At 32.7% G+C, this 18,154-nt stretch overlaps 3 protein-coding genes across 5 annotated transcripts; 2 read left to right on the top strand and 1 right to left on the bottom strand.

Moving 5' to 3' along the window:
- Positions 1–1,451: 1,451 nt before the first annotated feature.
- LOC108472545 (phosphoglycerate mutase-like protein) lies at positions 1,452–3,078 on the top strand. Its single transcript, XM_017774088.1, has 6 exons — positions 1,452–1,502; positions 1,569–1,643; positions 1,721–1,800; positions 2,433–2,535; positions 2,764–2,852; positions 2,955–3,078. Exons 1-6 carry the CDS (start codon positions 1,452–1,454, stop codon positions 3,076–3,078), a joined length of 522 nt encoding a protein of 173 aa, XP_017629577.1.
- A 6,966-nt stretch (positions 3,079–10,044) lies between these two features.
- LOC108484471 (meiotic nuclear division protein 1 homolog) lies at positions 10,045–13,431 on the top strand. 2 transcript variants are annotated; one of them, XM_017788278.2, is made up of 11 exons: positions 10,045–10,164; positions 10,363–10,443; positions 10,538–10,654; positions 10,755–10,793; positions 11,380–11,487; positions 11,577–11,639; positions 11,728–11,779; positions 11,892–11,936; positions 12,109–12,188; positions 12,990–13,089; positions 13,282–13,431. In XM_017788278.2, the coding sequence occupies exons 1-10, from the start codon at positions 10,054–10,056 to the stop codon at positions 13,077–13,079; spliced, it is 786 nt and encodes a 261-aa protein (XP_017643767.2). In that variant the 5' UTR covers positions 10,045–10,053; the 3' UTR covers positions 13,080–13,089; positions 13,282–13,431. The 2 variants fall into 2 exon arrangements, with proteins under 2 accessions (XP_017643767.2, XP_017643759.2); XM_017788270.2 differs by having other exon boundaries at positions 12,990–13,431.
- Positions 13,432–14,131: 700 nt separating this feature from the next.
- On the bottom strand, positions 14,132–17,834 carry LOC108468390 (vacuolar protein sorting-associated protein 32 homolog 2-like). 2 transcript variants are annotated; one of them, XM_017769279.2, is made up of 8 exons: positions 17,688–17,834; positions 17,453–17,553; positions 16,242–16,341; positions 15,532–15,617; positions 15,331–15,422; positions 14,783–14,897; positions 14,453–14,645; positions 14,132–14,373 (listed from the first exon to the last, which is right to left on the bottom strand). In XM_017769279.2, exons 2-7 carry the CDS (start codon positions 17,522–17,524, stop codon positions 14,454–14,456), a joined length of 657 nt encoding a protein of 218 aa, XP_017624768.1. In that variant the 5' UTR covers positions 17,525–17,553; positions 17,688–17,834; the 3' UTR covers positions 14,132–14,373; position 14,453. The 2 variants fall into 2 exon arrangements, with proteins under 2 accessions (XP_017624768.1, XP_017624776.1); XM_017769287.2 differs by having other exon boundaries at positions 14,132–14,323.
- Between the last annotated feature and the right edge of the window lie 320 nt (positions 17,835–18,154).

Genomic DNA, 18,154 nt, shown 5'->3' with positions numbered 1-18,154 from the left:
GGAAGGGTGGTGTATCAACCAAGCATAGCGCAGTGCGAACCGTTTAATCCCGTAATCATCGGCCCAATGCTGTACATTCATCGTAAGTGGAGCTATCGACATGCAAAATATACCATATACCACGTAAAAAGCAGAAAGCAACAAAAAAGAAGAAGTTGCCACCCAAATCCTGGAAGTAAATAAATATATATATGGTATATTTTCCTCTTCATTACATCCATTTTAGTGTCCACTACTCCCCTCCCTAGATGGCACCTACACCTCCTAAGCTTCTTAACAAGGAAAAACGCCTTCATCTGGTTTGTCCCTTAATTTACAAAGTATTTCCATGCCATTTTTTTATTATCATTTAATAAAAAACATTGGTTTACAGATAAGGCGTGCACATGAACTTCACAATTCCAAGTAAGACACTAATCCTCAACTCTCCCCTCTGGGTTCGCAGAAGGTCATAGAAAAGCTTTGTCAATGAAAGCTTTTTCATTTTTTAGCTGGTTTTAACAGGTTCGTGAGGAACGGAAAAAATCTTTCTGCAAGTGGAAAGGATCCAACAATAAATTTTAATAGTTTATATTTTTATAATTTTTTAAAGAATAAATTAAATTTTTTCATTTTTGAGGTAGAGCTAAATTTTTTTTAGGGCAGAATTAAACAGTATATTTATATAATAATAAAAATATAATTTTATCATTTTAATAGTTTATATTTTTATAATTTTTAAAGGATTAAATTATTTTTTCTTATTTTTAGGATTAAAATGTAATTTTATAAATTATGAGACACAATTTTCAGGAGAGCTGGGGAACTCGAGCCACTTTTGAAGGTCAAAGTATCGCAGCCCCCTTATCCACCCCTAGTGACTGTGATATGATGTTGTTTCGTTCATCGACCTATCTTCCATCTACGATTCTAGGTTTTAGCCTACAAAGCAGGAAAAGCAGTCTAGAAAATACCAAGCAAAACCCCAAAGGCTCAATAAAAACCTAAAGCAAAAGAACTAGTACAGTCTTAAAAAATGATAAAAGACATCTTTGGTTCACCAAAAATCCCTGCACTCTTAAAATCCAGATTCTGTCTTCAACCGACAATGAGACACGAAGACAAATCACTAAGGAAACTTGTCTTCGACATCTTCGAATAAGAGAAAAAGATGAATTTCAAATAGGTAGTAAAAATAAATTAATTCATTTACACGGAGAAGGTGAATTTCAAATAGGTAGGATACACATGGATCAATAATAACACACGTAGGACCTTTTTAATCCCGTAATGATCGGGCCAAAGTAAAGCCGTATTTTTTGTGTATCCTGATGCCAACATGGAAAAGGTTGATATCAGCATGCATAATATACAATATTTATCGTAGAATCATAAAGCCAAAAAAGAAGATGTCTTGGGTGAACCTTGTCTACTGCCATCTTCATTCCACTACTGACTACTCCACTACCTAAATGGCATCTACATCTCGAGAGCTTAGTAACAACGAAAAACGCCTTCATCTGGTTGGTCCCTTAGTATTTGCATGTCATTTTTTTTATTTATCATTTAATAACAACATTGGTTTACAGATGAGGCATGCACATGAACTTCACAATTCCAAGGAAGAGACTAATCCTCAACTCTCACCTCTGGGTTCGCAGCAGGTGTTAGAAAAGCTTTGCCAATGGCATATTAAATTTTCATAATGAAAGCTTTTTGACATTTTAGCTGGTTTTAACAGGTTCGTGATGAACGGAAAAATCTTTCTGCAAGTGGAGTGCTGCAAAGTATTGAACTAATCGTCACCTCCCCTCTGACACGGTATCAATCATATGATGTTGTATTGTTCAAACACCCATTTTCTCATCTGGTTTTTTTCCTACAAGCGCCAACAACAGTCTCGAAAACACCAAACCAACCCTCAAAAGCTCAATAAAAACCTACAGCAAAAGCACAACTACGGTCTTAAAAAATGATAAGAGACATATTTTTGGTTCACCAAAATCCCTAAAATCCAAATTGAGTCCTTCCATTGAGCTCTATAACTTCTCCAACCGACAATGAAACTCGAAGACAAATAGCTAAGGAAACTTGTCCTCGACATCTTCAAAGCTTCATGTTAAATCTATTGTCTTCAATTTGCACTAGATTTTTGATAATTTCCTCTTCGTTTCTGATAACTCGTAGACGCAACTTTTTATCAAACTCATATATTCCATAATTCTTCTTCGTTTTTGTAATCTATTAATGGTCCTCACTTGTATCTCCTTAATCCCCTTTTTTAGTGTTTCAGACTTTGTTTCTCTCTTTCTATCATTGATAAAATGCTTGAGTAAGCAAAATAAAAAGGAAATTTTTAAGGCATCGATCTCTACAAAACAAAAAATAGTAAAAAGGTTTCTTCATTAGCTTCTTGATTTTATTTCTTTTTTTTTTTGTGGTTGAAATTACAGGACATTGCAGACTTCAGTTGGTGTTTTTCTTGGTAGTGAAGAACATGGAGATAATTGCAATAACCCAATAATCATAGCAACTGAACTTTGTCGTGTACGCATGGTATATATATACATATACGAAAGTTGGATCATGTTCCATTCCATTATTTTAATCCACTAAAGCTCATGTCTTTCAATTCAACGTAGAGGAAAGATCGCAGGAGAGAAAGCATCAGCCGGTGCAAGGCTCGTTTCCCACAAGTTGTTTTTTCATTGGCAAGTACACAAATAACTTGTTAGTTTCATTAAATAGAAGTTCAAATAATTAAACATATACCTGTTATTGTAGATTGAAAGTGAATATGACATTTCGTGGGAGGCTGAAGAACGTGAAACCGATGAAGCTGTTGCTGCTAGGGCAGTCGAGTTTATTGGGTGGTGTGTACTAAATACATACATACATATATATTTTTGTCCTTGAAGGAATTGAATGCTAAACTTGGGTTGGATTTTTGTATGGAATCAACTTCATCATTGCAGGTTGTTGGCACGGAAAGAAAAGGAGATAGCAGTGGTCAGCCATGGAGGTTTTTTGAAACAAACTCTACTTGCAATTGGGCATAAGTGTGACCCCTTAGTAACCTGTGATAATTTCACCCCGTAAGTGTATAATAATCATATATTCGGTAAAAGTACTAAGGAAAGTTGGATTGTATTTGGCTTTTTCTATTAAAGAAATTGAACAAATTAATCTCTACATGATAGATTAAAAAATAATTTAATTTTTCTGTGAAAATAGACACCAAGTGTTATTATTTGGTTAAAATTGATTTGATCTACATTTACTAATTTACTTATTTTTAATAGAAGAAACAAAATATAATATAACTTTTAATACCTTTCATAATTGGATTGTATATCTTTTAAATTATTTGAGTTTTCATTTTTCAAGTATTTGTACCTTAATATTTACATTTGGAACACAAAAAGGTATCTAAAACTAATGTTTGTGCAGGTTCGAAAATTGTAAAATTCGCTCTGTGATCATCTCTGGTGATTATTTCTAATGAAAGGTAAGAGGTTTGAAATATAAATTTGCAAAGAGATTACTAAAACTAGTCAATATACATGCTTGATCTATCTATAACCGTAAGTTCTGATTTCCTTTTTCTTTTGGTGATTTCGTTTTTTTTTTAACAAAAAAAAAATGTAGCTACGTACTGTGGAAGAATCCCTTAATAATAAACTCCTTAAAGATTCAACACTGTCAGTGGATGAAGTGACCAACTAATAGTTAAACCTCTGCTGTTGGATAATCTAGCTACTTTGTTACAAAAAATTAATCTTGGATATTAATATATTATATGGATGTACGTGTGTATGTGTATATGTTGGTCAATATAGACCAATAAACTCAATTTGTAGTTTTCATAAATTAAGGTTGCTTTCCAAGTTTAATCTATATCTTTATTTGTAAAGTGATTTTTTCCCTTGTGATTCTGTTTATAATTGCACACAATGTAGTCTAAGTTTACAAGGAATCAATCTTTTCAAATTGTTATTAGATTCTCTGACACAAACCTCAAAAACCCTATTTTTACTAATAGGGTATTTGTGCAAAACCCTAAACCCCGAAGGGAAGGACCTATCTGTAAAGCTCTCCACTTTCACCATATGGTATGGAAAAACCCAGAAGTGTTGTAAGTGGGTTAACAGTGTAGTTGTTTGGTGAAGATAGGGTTTTTACTTTTTACTAGAGCTAAAAAACCATTACCTTTGAGAGAAGAAGACGAGGTTTGTCCATGGAAGAATTGGTGTAGAAAAACGATACCAACTAAAATGCATCGAGATGAAATTTAGAGGAAGGAAAAAAAAAAAAGAATGGAAGACCAGAAAAAGATAAGAAGAGAAAGGGAGAAAAGAGATCATTTTGTTTCCATGTGATGGTGATACTTATGCACATAAATAGTGCCTCTAGCCAACTGTATCCGTGGCAATTGTCATAGAGTGTTATATATGTATATATAGTGAAACAGTGGATCCTGTGTTTTGGTGGTGCTTGATGCTTCTCCCCTTGAGATGGTGAAAACTTTCAGCTTCATTACGTTTTAGGAGCCCACCATTCTTTTTTTAGACCTTAGCTTTTTTGCCTCGATCGATTCCATGAACCTTTTTGTTCCCTCGATATTTAATCCATTTTTGTTATAAGGAGGCAAAGGTTTAAATTCTAAAAAGGAATATTACACGTGCTCATGTTTATAATAGTGGGTCCGGAAATTTAGTATCTATATGATTAACTAGGACATGAATAACAAGCCATCAAGTGATTTAGAGGTATCTTGCCAAAAGAAAAAAACAATGATTTGGGGGAAAGATATATCAGAGATGAATCTAGAGGCCTGGCAGTAAGTGGTCGAATCTCCTAAAATAAAAAATTTTCTATTTTAATTTTTTTAAAATTTTAAATTAAAGAAGATAAAATTATACTTTGGCATCTCTAAAAATGATAAAATTTTGATTTAATATTTTAAAAATTATATTTTTACTATCATAAAAATTACATTTTTGCTATTATAAAAATTACAATTTAATTTAGCTCCCTACAAAAAATTTCTCTCTTCACCCTTGACAGATATGCTTGACTTTAGGGGTGTTCAAACTTTGGTTAAAACCAAATTAACCGGTCGAACCGGTCTAATTCGGTAAATCGGTTAGTTAACCAATCTAGTTCGGTCGGAGGTCAGTTAAAGGTTTTTTGGAATTTCTGTTAACAATTAATTCAGTTTACAATCGGGTAATTAACTGAATTAACCGAATTTAATAAATAATATTATAGATTATATGTATTAGGCTATTACTAGTTCGGTTAATTTGGTCAAATGAACATTATAAATTTATTTATTTTTATATGTGTTATACTTGTTTTAACAAAAAAAACAAAACATATAAATTACGATTAATTGAGTTAATATTTTTTGAAAAAATTCAATTTGGTTAGAGGTTAAAGGACTAAAAAGTTCGATTAATTCAATTAATACTAGTTCGATTCCGTTAACTTTTGAACACCCCGGCTTTACTTCTCTTAAACCAACTTGACTCTTCTTGAAATGCATGTTTGTCTTAAATTATAATTTGGACATCAAAGTTTTTTTAAGCTTATGTCCTTTGTTATTAATTATCTTAAAAGTTGAATATTGTTATATATATATGAACTTTCATGGATAGTTAATATTTAACATTTTGATAGAATTTAATTATATATATTTTTATGCATATTATGTTTTATTTTAAATTCATATAATCATTATTTTTTCTTAGGTATTCATATTATTAAATTTAAATTTATAGTAATACATTATTGAATAAAATTAATATTTAGAGATGAAATGTGTCTATAAAGAATATTCATTTAGATACGAAAGGTCACTAAATATTTAACTTTTAAAAACAATTTTGGACGTATTTGTCCCCAAAGCTTTAGGTGTGAAATTCATCTTAATCATTTTTTTTTATGTTTTTATGAATTTGGGGATTATATTCCTCCTTAATTATGAGGACGACCTTCACAATTAATTTAACAAATTTTCAAAAACATTGTTTTAAATGGTGCATGTTGGGGATGACTTAAGTCATCTCTAAGCCTATCGAGGACCATTTTTAAACTTTTAGAAACGATTTTTAACCATCCCAAAGCCTTTTAATTTTGTAGTGAATAAAGGGTGGAAGCTTTTTGAGATACGCCTGATTTTATTTTTTACAAACAAACAAGTACGTTACAATGGAAGGAGGGAGAGAGTTTTGTTGAGTAATATTTGCTTATGCTGTATTAGGTGAAACACATGACGTATTTATATATATTTCTTATTGTTACTATTACAGCTTATAATAGGACTTATTGTTTTGTCTTGGCCTTTGAGTCGAGGGCATTAACATTCCTTGTCATGCAGACATTCTTTGTGCCTCCTCTGGCTTATTAGACGTTTGCTTATAGAGCACGCGACCCTTTCTGACCCTGGGACTGACTCTCCCAACGGACCTCGTACCTGTCAGTCATGAAGGAGGGGGTCCTCTTCGCAGATATAGCTTGCAACCTCGTCCCTGCGAGGTTCACGCAAGCTCCCTCTTGTAACCTTGTCTGTGCCAGGCTTACGTGAGCTCCCCAACGAGCTATCTTTGTGAGCATTTTGCATTCTTGTAAAGCCCTTAGCTGACTATGGCGAACATTCTTCTTCCAGGTCAGAGGTCCAGATCCTCTCGATCATTCGGACTATCAAATTCCTAAATCCTAACAGCGTTTATATATATAGTGGAGCAGTGGGTTCCGTGTTTTGGTGGTGCTTGATGCTTCTCCCTTTGAGATGGTGAAAGCTTCAGCTTTATTACTTCTTTGGAGTTTCAAGGGGTGGTGCTATGAGCTTAAAATTTCAGCCCCATCAAGTGGTGTTGTGAGCAAGGCAAAGTGCTGGCTCACTTGAATTAATGGAGCTTATAATTTTGTATGTGCTTAAAATTTAATTGCTCTATCTCCATTTTTTTACAAGGATGGAAAAGTTAGAAGAACTCTAAAAAAATAAAAAAAAGGAATAAGTGCTGAAGTTTTAAAACAGAAATGGTAAGATATAATTATTAGAGGCATTAAATTCTTATTTTATTTTTGTTTCTTTAGGGAATAGTGGGTGGGGAATTTAGAATATATATATGAGTAACTAGCACATGAATCTCTATTTTGCGTGATAACAAGAAGCCACGTGAAATGATTTGGGGGAATTTAGAATATATATATATATTTGGAGGACATGAATAGTCAATGAACATATAGTCAAGGAAAACATAAAACATACCCCATTCGATGTGACTTAGAAAAAGGATATTTTGTTTTTTGAAACTATATATTTCGAAATAATTACGAATATATTAATATATTTTAATTTTCAATAAAAAGGAATCCGAAATTCTTTATAATTGGAACTCGATCAAGTGGGATATTAATTTACTTCACTTTGATATTTATGCATTTACCAGGGGATTTGCTTTATATGATTATGTCTTATCCATGTCGGAGAGAAGACTGCACAGTCTTAGCCCTTAAGAAGCATCCGACAACCTTCCTTTTTTGTTTTGTGTATGGATCGGTTACCGCAATGGATAGAAGCATCTGTCAGGCGTAAGGTATGGACAGCGTGGTTGAAGCGTCTAGGAACCCTTTTCCTTTATCTCATTGATTTATTTCGGACTATCTTTTTTTGTTCTCAGTTGATCCGATGGAGATCATCAGCAATTGCCTTCAACAATTCTATTCAGGGGTGAGCATGAGTAGAAAGCTCATATTCACACAAGTAGACTTGTAGGTATTCCGTTAACGGATCATTTTTTTGAACTCTTTTTTGTGTGAATCTTATTAATGTAATGGTTGGATAGGGAAAAAGACCTAGAAGAGGAGGCTTAGATGTTTTCTTTCCTTGTTGACTTTGAGGGCCTTACCGGGGAAGTAGTCAAAGAAGTACAGCCGAGAAACCAGGCATTATTGAATTAACAGGACATACGGTAATTCTTCTTTATACTAACAGAAAAAAATACTAGGTAAAAGTGAGTTCACATTTGGATGGCTGTAGTCAACGTATGACTGAGTCATTTCATAAGTTCGAAGAAAGAACGCGCATAACAGTTAACCAACCCACCCTCGGGGAGGAGCATGCATCTCAAAGTATGGGGCAAAAGCGCTTTTTGTCTCTGGGGATCCACCACAGGTTAGGTTTGAGAGCCGTGTGATGGTTGACTATCCAGCACGGATCGGAGAGCACTTTTAGTCTTTGCTGGTGAATGGAAGCCCCCCCATCAAGCAAGAAAGCAACGGCTCTTCCCACAGCGGACTCACCGTTGAGTCTATTTGTTATTATGGTAAATCAGTATTTAGTTTTACCCGTAAATTATGACCTTGATAACATTCTAGTTGAATTGGTAGGGAACGTTTCCCTACAATTAATAAATTGTTCATTATCTTAATAAATTATATTAAGAGCTTGAATGTTAATGTTGCAGCAGGTGTGACATGGGACTCAAATGTGGTTGAGACTTCAAAATTCCTAATCCTCACTCTTATCATATAGCTAAAGACTTATTGGCTAATAGCATCATATTTGGTTTCATTATGCAAATATAAATAAGAATTGTTATTTGATAAATTGGTGGTGGATTAACCCCCCACCCCCCAAATGAGATTTTTTTTTTAATGTAAATCAAGGGTACTCTGATGATATTAATGTATTATATGGATGTATGTGTGTATGTATATATGTTGGTCAATATAGACCAATAAACTCAATTTGCAGTTTTCATAAATTAAGGTTGCTTTCCAAGTTTAATCTATATCTCTATTTGTAAAGTGATTTTTCCCCTTGTGATTCTGTTTGTAATTGCAAACAATGTAGTCCAACTTGACAAGGAACCAATCTTTTCAAGTTGTTATTAGATTCTCTTACCCAAGCCTCAAAAACCCTATTTTTACTAAATGGGTATTTGTCCAAAACCCTAAACCCTGAAGGGAAGGACCTATCTATAAACCTCTCCACTTTCACCATAAACTCAGTAGTGTGGAAAAACCCAGAAGTGTTTTAAAGTAGGTTAACAGTGTTGTTGTGTAGTGAAGGTAGGGTTTTTACTTTTTATTAGCTAGAAAACTATTATCTTTGGGAGAAGAAGACGAGGTTTGTCCTTGGAAAAGTAGAAGAATTGGTGTAGAAAAATGATACCGACTAAAATACTTTGGGATGAAATTTAGAGGAAAGAAAAAAAATATTGAAATTAGACCTCGGTTGGTGTCTTGTTCATGTATAAAAAAGTGAAATGATTTAGATAAAAATATAAATTCGAAAAATAAATTGGATAAAAAATAAAACTTGTATTTTAAACAAGTCAAACCTAGAGTAATTTAATTGCAGATGGAAAATGGCGTGGAAGCTTTTAATTTGGCATAATACAACTTTAACCCTTAATATTTATATATTGTGTCAATTTAAGTCTTGATTCTAAAAAAAATTAACCATCAGTGTTTACACACTGTGTAATTTGCTCTCTTTTTTCAATTTTTTTTTGTGACCCTTTCACGTAAAAAACAAAAAAAAGAACAAATTCATTTACTAAATTTGATCATAAATATATCAAAATAAAAACACCCAACCATTCAAGATAATAATTTTCATATTTTTCATTCTTTTAAAATTAACTTTCAATGTCACAAACAAAAATAGAACTACAAAAAAGGAGACCAAATTATAAATTGATACGATATATAAATGTTGAGGGTTATAGTTGCTATTATGCCAATTTTAAAAGTTATTAAGTTATTTCTTTTCATTAGTAATTTAACAATTGGTAATAATAAAAAAAGAATTTTTAATAGTTGGGTAAAAAAGTTAAATAATTAAATAATTATTTTATAACATTTTATAGTTGGATGACAAAAAAATTAATAGTTAATGATTGTCAATGTAATTTACTTTTTAATTTTTTATAGAGTTTTTCAATCTAAAATAAAAAGCCATTTGCTTAAGAAAAAGCCAAAAGAGTAAATACGTAAAAGATGCAGAGGATATTTTAGTAAAACTGGGCCGAATTCCCGCCAAAAGGAGCACATTCATATATGGCGTATATTATTTCAACACCCTTTCCACTGAGATTCCCAGATTCAATTTTGAATTTTCAAGTGAGCAGTGCCTTCGTTGAAAAAAAAAAAAAAGGATCATCGCCAATGGTAAAATCAATTTTTATAAACCCTATCTCATTTGCTTCTTCTATTTTCCTTCATTTTCTCAGTTCCCGAACATTAACTTAGTAGATTTAGTTGAATCTAACGTTATTTTTAATTACTGTCATGAATCTCCTTCAAATTTGTTGATGGTATTGTAAATTTACTGAGAATTTGTGTTGTATTTTGCAACTGTGATTTCAGTCGAAGAGACGAGGTCTTTCATTGGAAGAAAAGAGGGAGAAAATTCTTCAGATATTTTATGAATCTCAAGATTTCTTCCTCGTAAGTATATCATTTTTTTTTGGCAATAATTGTTTTTAGATATGTGGAAATTCTGAATTCTTATTAATTTCTTGATTTAATTTAATGAGTTTAGCTTAAGGAGCTTGAAAAATTGGGTCCTAAGAAAGGGGTAATCACTCAATCAGTTAAAGATGTTGTTCAAAGTTTGGTTGATGATGACCTTGTTTCAAAGGATAAAATTGGAACATCTGTAAGTAAAAATTTATTGTATTAGTATTTCCAACGTAATATGTTAATTTTCTCTCACTTATAGGTATAATTAATTGCTCTTATGATGAAATTAATTATAGGTATACTTTTGGAGCCTTCCTAGCTGTGCTGGAAATCAGGTGCTTGTATTTTCTAGCATACCTTTCTATCTTAACATAGCTATATCAATCTATGTTACTTGCTCTCGGGTGTAAGTGTCAATACTGGTATGTGCCCGAAACGGGTATGGTCGTGTATTTGTAGGGTCCTTTGATATCATATCTCGGTAAAAGTACTATGGAGGCCCTTGTACTAGGAGCTGGATTGCATTTTGTCCTTTCTACTCAAAAAGTGGGTAAATTAGTCCTTCAGTTAAAAAGTCTATCCATTTCTATTGTTAAAAACTAGTCTTTATACCTCAAAATGAGGTATATGTGACGTGTCACGTGTAACTATTTGGTTATTTTGTTAGCCATTAAAGTTTTTAACAGTAAAAATGGATTAATTTTTTAACAGAAAGATTAGTTTGGTATTTAATCTAACGTACAAGGATTAAGTTGTCAATTTTTTAATAAAGAGGTCAAAATGCAATTTGACTTTTAATACAAAGCCCTCCATGGACCTTTTACTGTCATATCTCATATTCATGTGTCGACATGGATTCTTTAATAAATTTAAGGAGTTGAAGGAACATAGATATCAATTTTAATGTAAATTTTGGAACAGTTGAGGAATGTGCAACGGAAACTCGAATCAGATCTTGAGAACAGTAAGAAGAAATTCGTGGAGCTTGTTGATAAGCGTAATGAATTAAAGAAGGGGCGTGAAGAATCTGTTAGTATCTTAAAGTTTGTTTAGTGATTTGGGATTTAGTTTTGCATTTCAATGATGATTGTTGGTTTTAACATTTATGCATTTACTAGGACGAAAGAGAGACGGCCTTGGCTGAATTAAAGGCCATAGAATTGAAACATAATGAGCTTAAGGTTTGATTACTTCATATCTTTTGTTTCCTACATAAATAAATTGTATAGAGCCCTATCTGAGTTTGTCCTATATGTTCTAAATTTTCAGGAGGAGATGGTACAGTATGCAGACAATGATCCAGCTGCATTTGAAGCATTGAGTTTAGTGTTTGTTTGGACAACATTTGTTTATGAGATTCAGCATGTTTGAGGGTTTTTTGTGGTTCAATAAACTCACACCTCACTGATCATTTTATTGAATCATTTTTGCAGAGAAAGCAATTGAGGTTGCTCATGGAGCAGCAAACAGATGGACAGGTACTTTGTTTTTACCTTTTAGCATAATATTGGTTTCCTATTCTTTTTCCCTTTTATGTGCCGCACATAGATGCCTACAGTTGTAGTTATGCTCAATATTGTTGGGTTGTTTTGATGAATTCCGGGTGATATTCTATACATTTTTCAACAATAATGGTCAAAACCTCCACAGACAACATTTTCACTCTGCGGCAGTGGTGCTCAAACAACTTTCCTGAAGCCAAAGAGCAGCTTGAACACATGTACAAGGAGGTATATGGCTTAGTTTCATTTGCATATATGCACGAACCCATCAATTATCATATGACTTGAAAATAACTCCAGCCACCTCTCTGCCATGGTATCCCTTGTGCCTTTAGGGTACCCAAAATTGCTATTTATTCCAAATCAAGTGAGAAATGCTCAAATCCGAAACCTTTCCAATGAGTTAATTCTGGTTGAAATTTGCTTGTGGGGAGCCTCATGACATAAACCTCTATCTATGGCTGCCATAATACATCATGTTCCTTGCATTTATGTGCATAGAATCGAAAAAAACTGAATGATTTTACTTAAAAGAAAAGGGATTTTCTCAGTAAAAGTACCATAGAAGCCCCTAAACTAGAAATTAGATTACATTTTACCCTTTCTACTCAAAAAATAGTAATTTAGTCCTCATACATTAGATTAAAAAGCAAATTGGTCTTTTTGTTAAAAATTTCATCCATTTCAACTGTTAAAAACTAGTCCATGTACATCAGCATGAGGTACACGTGTTATTGTTTGGTTATTTCCTTGATGAAATTTTTAACAGAACAGACTAATTTGCTTTTTGATCTAACATGTAAGACTAATTTGTCTATTTTTTTAGTATAGGAAGCAAAATACAATCCGACTCTAGGGGCTTCCATAGTACTTTTACCTGGTTTTCTCTGTTTTGTCCACTCACTATTCAGACAGAATTGTACTCCTTATTACAGGGCATACGTTTGTTTCGAAGCTAACCCCTTTGTTACACTTGTTTCTATTAGTAATTTATGCACTAAGACATTGCTTTTCAAATCTTAACAACAGATCGGAATTACAGACGATTTCGATTACGTGGAGTTCTCGCCTGCAGCCATTCAAATATGTGCAGTTGGCGATGAAGAAGGCAATCCTTAAGCGATATCATGTAGGTCATCTTTCTCTTTTTATGTAGACACACCTTGTGTGCAAAATATTATCTTTTCCCCAACCATAGAAAAGCTGCTTTCTTTATTAAATGTTCAAAGCTATAATAGTAACCAAGGTGAAAACTGGTTCATCTAAGGCTCTTAGCTGGTCAAATATAATATAGTAGTGTTTTGTGTTTGTTTAATTCCAGGTCAAGGCCAAGGTGGACATAGGTTCATCTAGATTCAGTTGCTTTGTATTTGCTATCTTGATTTCACTTTGTTTTATAGCTTCCTTTTCCTGTTAATTAACAGTAAAAATCATGAACATAAATAATAGAATATTAAGTACTTTTAGATAATCCTAGGATGGTAATAGATAATGAGGATTTGAATATTTGTAAATATTTCGTATTTAAATATTTATGAAATCTTATTAGTGTTTACTGAGTTCAAATAATATTTAGATATGAATATTTTAAATACTATTTAGAGGTAATTTCAAAGTGGATATATTAATATTCAGATTCATTTTACTTTTGTGGATAATGAATTTAAATATTTGGATCTATTATTTCATTTTATTTTTCTTTTACTTATCCGATTAAGGTCCCTAATAAATTTCAATAATTGAAAAATAGTTCATTTAAATTAGATTTGATGAATAATATTTAAATTTAAATATTTTAATTACATTCGAAGTGAATGGAAATATTACCTTTGAATATTTATTATTCATTTTATTTTTAATTATTTTTCACTTAAAAGACTCCAATATTCAAAAATAATTTTATTTAATTCAAATTTGAAGATGATACGAATAATGAATTTGCAGATTCCAATATTCATTTAACCCGTTGTGAGAACCCCCTAGTCGTCAGTGGCGTGTAATGAAACAAATGGTTGCATAGTAGCATATCATACAACATAATTAAAATAAAATAGAATAATTTTAACTTATGATTTAAAATATTTAATAGATATCGTTTGAAGTCAAAATGTTAATGCAATGAGTTAAATTTGCATATCATACAAAACTCATAAAGTAACATCTAGTGGAAGTGCTAAAAAACACCAAATGTCATTTTCCATACGATTTTGTCACCAAGTTGTTGACATTACAAGGCAAGTCAATATAGGTACAAGGACTTAGAATCAATGGTTTTCTTTTGAAGGAAGCAAAGTACAAATAATTTTTGTACATTGTCTGTCAAACCTTAAATGCACACATTCAGTAATACAAATATGGCGTCTCTTTTCCGTAGGCCACGCAAAAAAAAAAAAATCAGTTCTCTACTGTAAGCCTGCTGAGCAAATATTAAATAAATAAATAGTTTAAAAGAATGGTGAATTAGACATCTTCTGAAATCAGAATGAATTTACCTTAAAGAGCCATCTCAGCCTGCAATGCGGCGAGTTCATCTTCCTCAGCTGTGTGCTTTTGAGGAATAGGACGAGCCGGTTGCCTTCCAGCAGGCACATGAACTGGTGCTGCAGGAGCTGTTGTTGCAGGCTGGAGAAGCTGTTCTTCTAACTCAGCACCTTCAAGCTCTTCGAGTTCTGCCTCCAATTCATCCTACACCATAAAAAATGTTCTCGAGTCATTGTTATGTGTATAAAAATGATAGAAATGATGTTAGTAAATGCATAGATCAATAGCAGGAAACGACAAAAAAAAAAAAAGACGAGAGAATGCAGCAAAAAAGTAATAACCTCGTCAAAATCAGCTGCAGCTCCAATAGGAGTTGACAGTGCTTCTTGGATCTGTTTCATGTTTTCGGTTTGTTCATTGATCTCGTCCATTGTTTTGTCAACATCATCTATATTCCTGTAAAGAAAGCAAATTTCAGTAAAACGGTGAGAACACATCATCACGGCATATGGTGATACAATGGGTCAAAAACAACGATCAAAACAGTTAAAAGTATCATGGAGGTCCTTGTATTAGGAGTCGGATTGTGTTTTGCCCTCCCTACTAAAAAAATGTGCAAATTAGTCAATGTACGTTAGGTCAAAGAACAAACTAGTTTTTCTGTTAAAAAATTCATTTATTTTTACTGTCAAAAACTGGTTTGAGCATGAGATACACATGACAAATCATGTGTCACTGTTTGGTTATTTCGTCAACTACACTAGTTTTTAACAGTATAAATGGATAAATTTTTTAACAAAAAGGACCAATATGCTATTTGATCTAGCATACAGGGACTAATTAGCTAAAAGCAAACCCTAAAACCTATAAAGATATATAGATTACATACGTTGCTTTCTGCATTGCCTTCATTGCAGCAGCTCCGGTTCTCAAAGCATCTACGGTTTCGGTTGTGGCTTTAGCACCTTCTAACATTATCATCTGCAGACATTGATATGAACAAATAATTATAGCATCATTACAAACAGAAAGAATTCGAAAAGTTCTTTTAGGATTCGGTTAAAACACTAAAATAACAGTCCAAGCTCACTTGATCATGAACACGAAGCTGGAAGTTGCCAAGCTGCTCTATTTGTTGTTCATATAGTCTCTTCCTCTTCAAGCACTGTATAGCCGCTGCATAAAAGTAGTATCAATGAATACTAAGAGTAAACAATATAAATTTCACAATAAATGTAACCAACATTGCTAAACTAAACTATCAAATCTTTGTTCTACACAAGGACAAGATCTTTGAACGTCAAAAGTTCATATGACATGAAGAATCATATCTTAGCATGTTGATGTTAATCTTGCATTAGAACATGACTCAATCACCAAAGAACATTAAGAACTCACATTAATGGAAAACAAAATTTCAGCCATTTCTACTGTTAAAAACTGGGGGACTCTCGGAATAACCAGAGGATTACACGTGGCGCCACGTGTAACTCATGTTAAGGTATAGGGATCAGTTTTTAATCATAGAAATGGATGGAATTTTTAACAAAAGAATCAATTTGCTCTTTGACCAAATGTACAAAGACTAGTTTTGACCATTTTTTGAATAGAGGGGTCAAAATGTAATCTGACTTCTAGTACAAGAACAACCATGGTACTTCTACTGCGAACTACTATATTTACTGATCAAAAGTCAGCCAATTCCCCCAAAACTTTATATGTACTTTTTCAACAGAAAAATCATGTGAAACTAGGATAACAATGATACTTGCACAGAACATATACATATTGCAACCATACCTCTCTTGTTTCTCGCTTTGGCGAATTCCTTGGCCTTTTCAACCTCTGCAGCAGCCTTTTTGAGAAGTACCTTCTCCTTCTTCTCTAGCATTTCAAGGGTCTGCATGATGGAGATGAATGCAAGGTTCCATTTTTAAGCATTATGTAGAAGAAAAACAATGTAATCTACTCGGTGGAAACAAATGAAGTTTGAATTTTGCATTTGCAGCACCTTATGATTAGGGTTAATATAACTTTTAATCGTTGAACTTGGCAATTACGTCTATTTTGATACTTGTACTTTTCTTTTCCACTTTGATAACTAAACTTAGCAACTAGGTCCATTTTGATCCCTGAACTTGGCAAATGTATAAGTTGGATAACATGGCACTCTGAGATTGTGCTTCATCATCAAATGATTGAAATTCAATGACCACAATGGACATAGTTGTTAAGTTCAGGTACCAAATTGAACCTCATTGCCAAGTTTATGGACTAGAAGCTATATTAACCCTTATGATTAAGATTCTACAACTTGAAAACCCCCAATACTCTTAGCATTCATTGATATTAATGTCAAATCCAATCACAATAAAAGAAATGAAAAGAAAAAAAGAAGTTATCACGTATGAGGTTTGCACTTTGCACTTTGCATTCATTGATATATATGTAGAATTGGCATTATGATAAGGGTTAATATAACCTTTAGTTCCCAGAACTTTGATAACTCAACTTAGCAAGTAGGTCCATTTAGGCCCCTGAACTTGGCAAATGTATAAGTCTGATAATATGGCAGTCTAAGATTGTGTAATATCATCAAATTGTGATGGAAGTTCGACCAAAATAAACTTACTAGCCAACATGTACCAAAGTAGATTTAAAAAAAGTACTAGTACCAAAGTGGACTTAATTGCCAAGTTTAGCGACTAAAGCTATATTAATCCTTATGATTAAGATTCTACAACTTGAAAACATCCCCCATACTAATGTCAAATTCAATCACAATAAAAGAAATGAAAAAAAGAAGTGTTTATTACATTGTTCTTCCAATAACCTATCAGCCAACAAATCAGTTCTTTTAAATCAAATCCCACAGTCCCAATCAATTAAGATAGCTAAATTCAATCACACCCAAATTCAACAAAATAAGTTTCGGATTCTGCACAAATTAGCTGAACCAAAGCAAATAATTTCCCTATTAAAGAAAGAAGGCACAAAATCGAAGCAAATACCTCATTTAATTTGTCTAACGTGGTTAGAGCATTGATTTCTTGCTTGGGTTTTCCAAAAAGCCGGTTGAACATGGTTAAATTCTCCGATCAAACCGCCCGATCTTATATACAGAAACAATCAATAAGACGATCAGATCCAACGAAGCACAATAAATCAATCAAAAATAGAATAAAAATTGGAAATCTCAATCAAATAAATATTAAAGAGTCAAAATTGGGGAAAAAAAGCACTGACCTGAAAAAAAAAAAAATAGGTTTTTGCCTCTTCTTCACGACGTTGAACTTGAAGTCTTGGGCTTTTCACGTGGCGTACACTTGATTGGTTTTATAGAGATTTGACCCCATTAATTACAGCATATTTGCAAAACTGGCCTTCAAATTATACTGTTCTTTTCATTTTACCCGAAACATGATACTGGCCAATAATAACATAACACGTGGCATATTTTTTATTGGAAGTTATACTCTTTTTGGGTAAAATGAGACGAATTAAGAATTTATGTTCCATTTTATAAATAAAAAAACTTCAGGTACTTAAACGGGAAAAACGGTATAGTTTGGGGTCAATTTTGCAATTAACTCTATTTAGGCATAATACTTATTTAGCCCTCCAGCTTTACAAAAATATCATTTTAGTCCTCTATTTAATTTTTCGCTTCTTTTAATTCTTAAACTTGCGTTGTTCTTCAAATCACCCAAAAT

The sequence above is a fragment of the Gossypium arboreum genome, chromosome 7 (genome assembly GCF_025698485.1).
Source record: "Gossypium arboreum isolate Shixiya-1 chromosome 7, ASM2569848v2, whole genome shotgun sequence".
Taxonomy (NCBI): domain Eukaryota; kingdom Viridiplantae; phylum Streptophyta; class Magnoliopsida; order Malvales; family Malvaceae; genus Gossypium; species Gossypium arboreum.
This window is presented reverse-complemented; position numbering and strand designations above follow the sequence as displayed.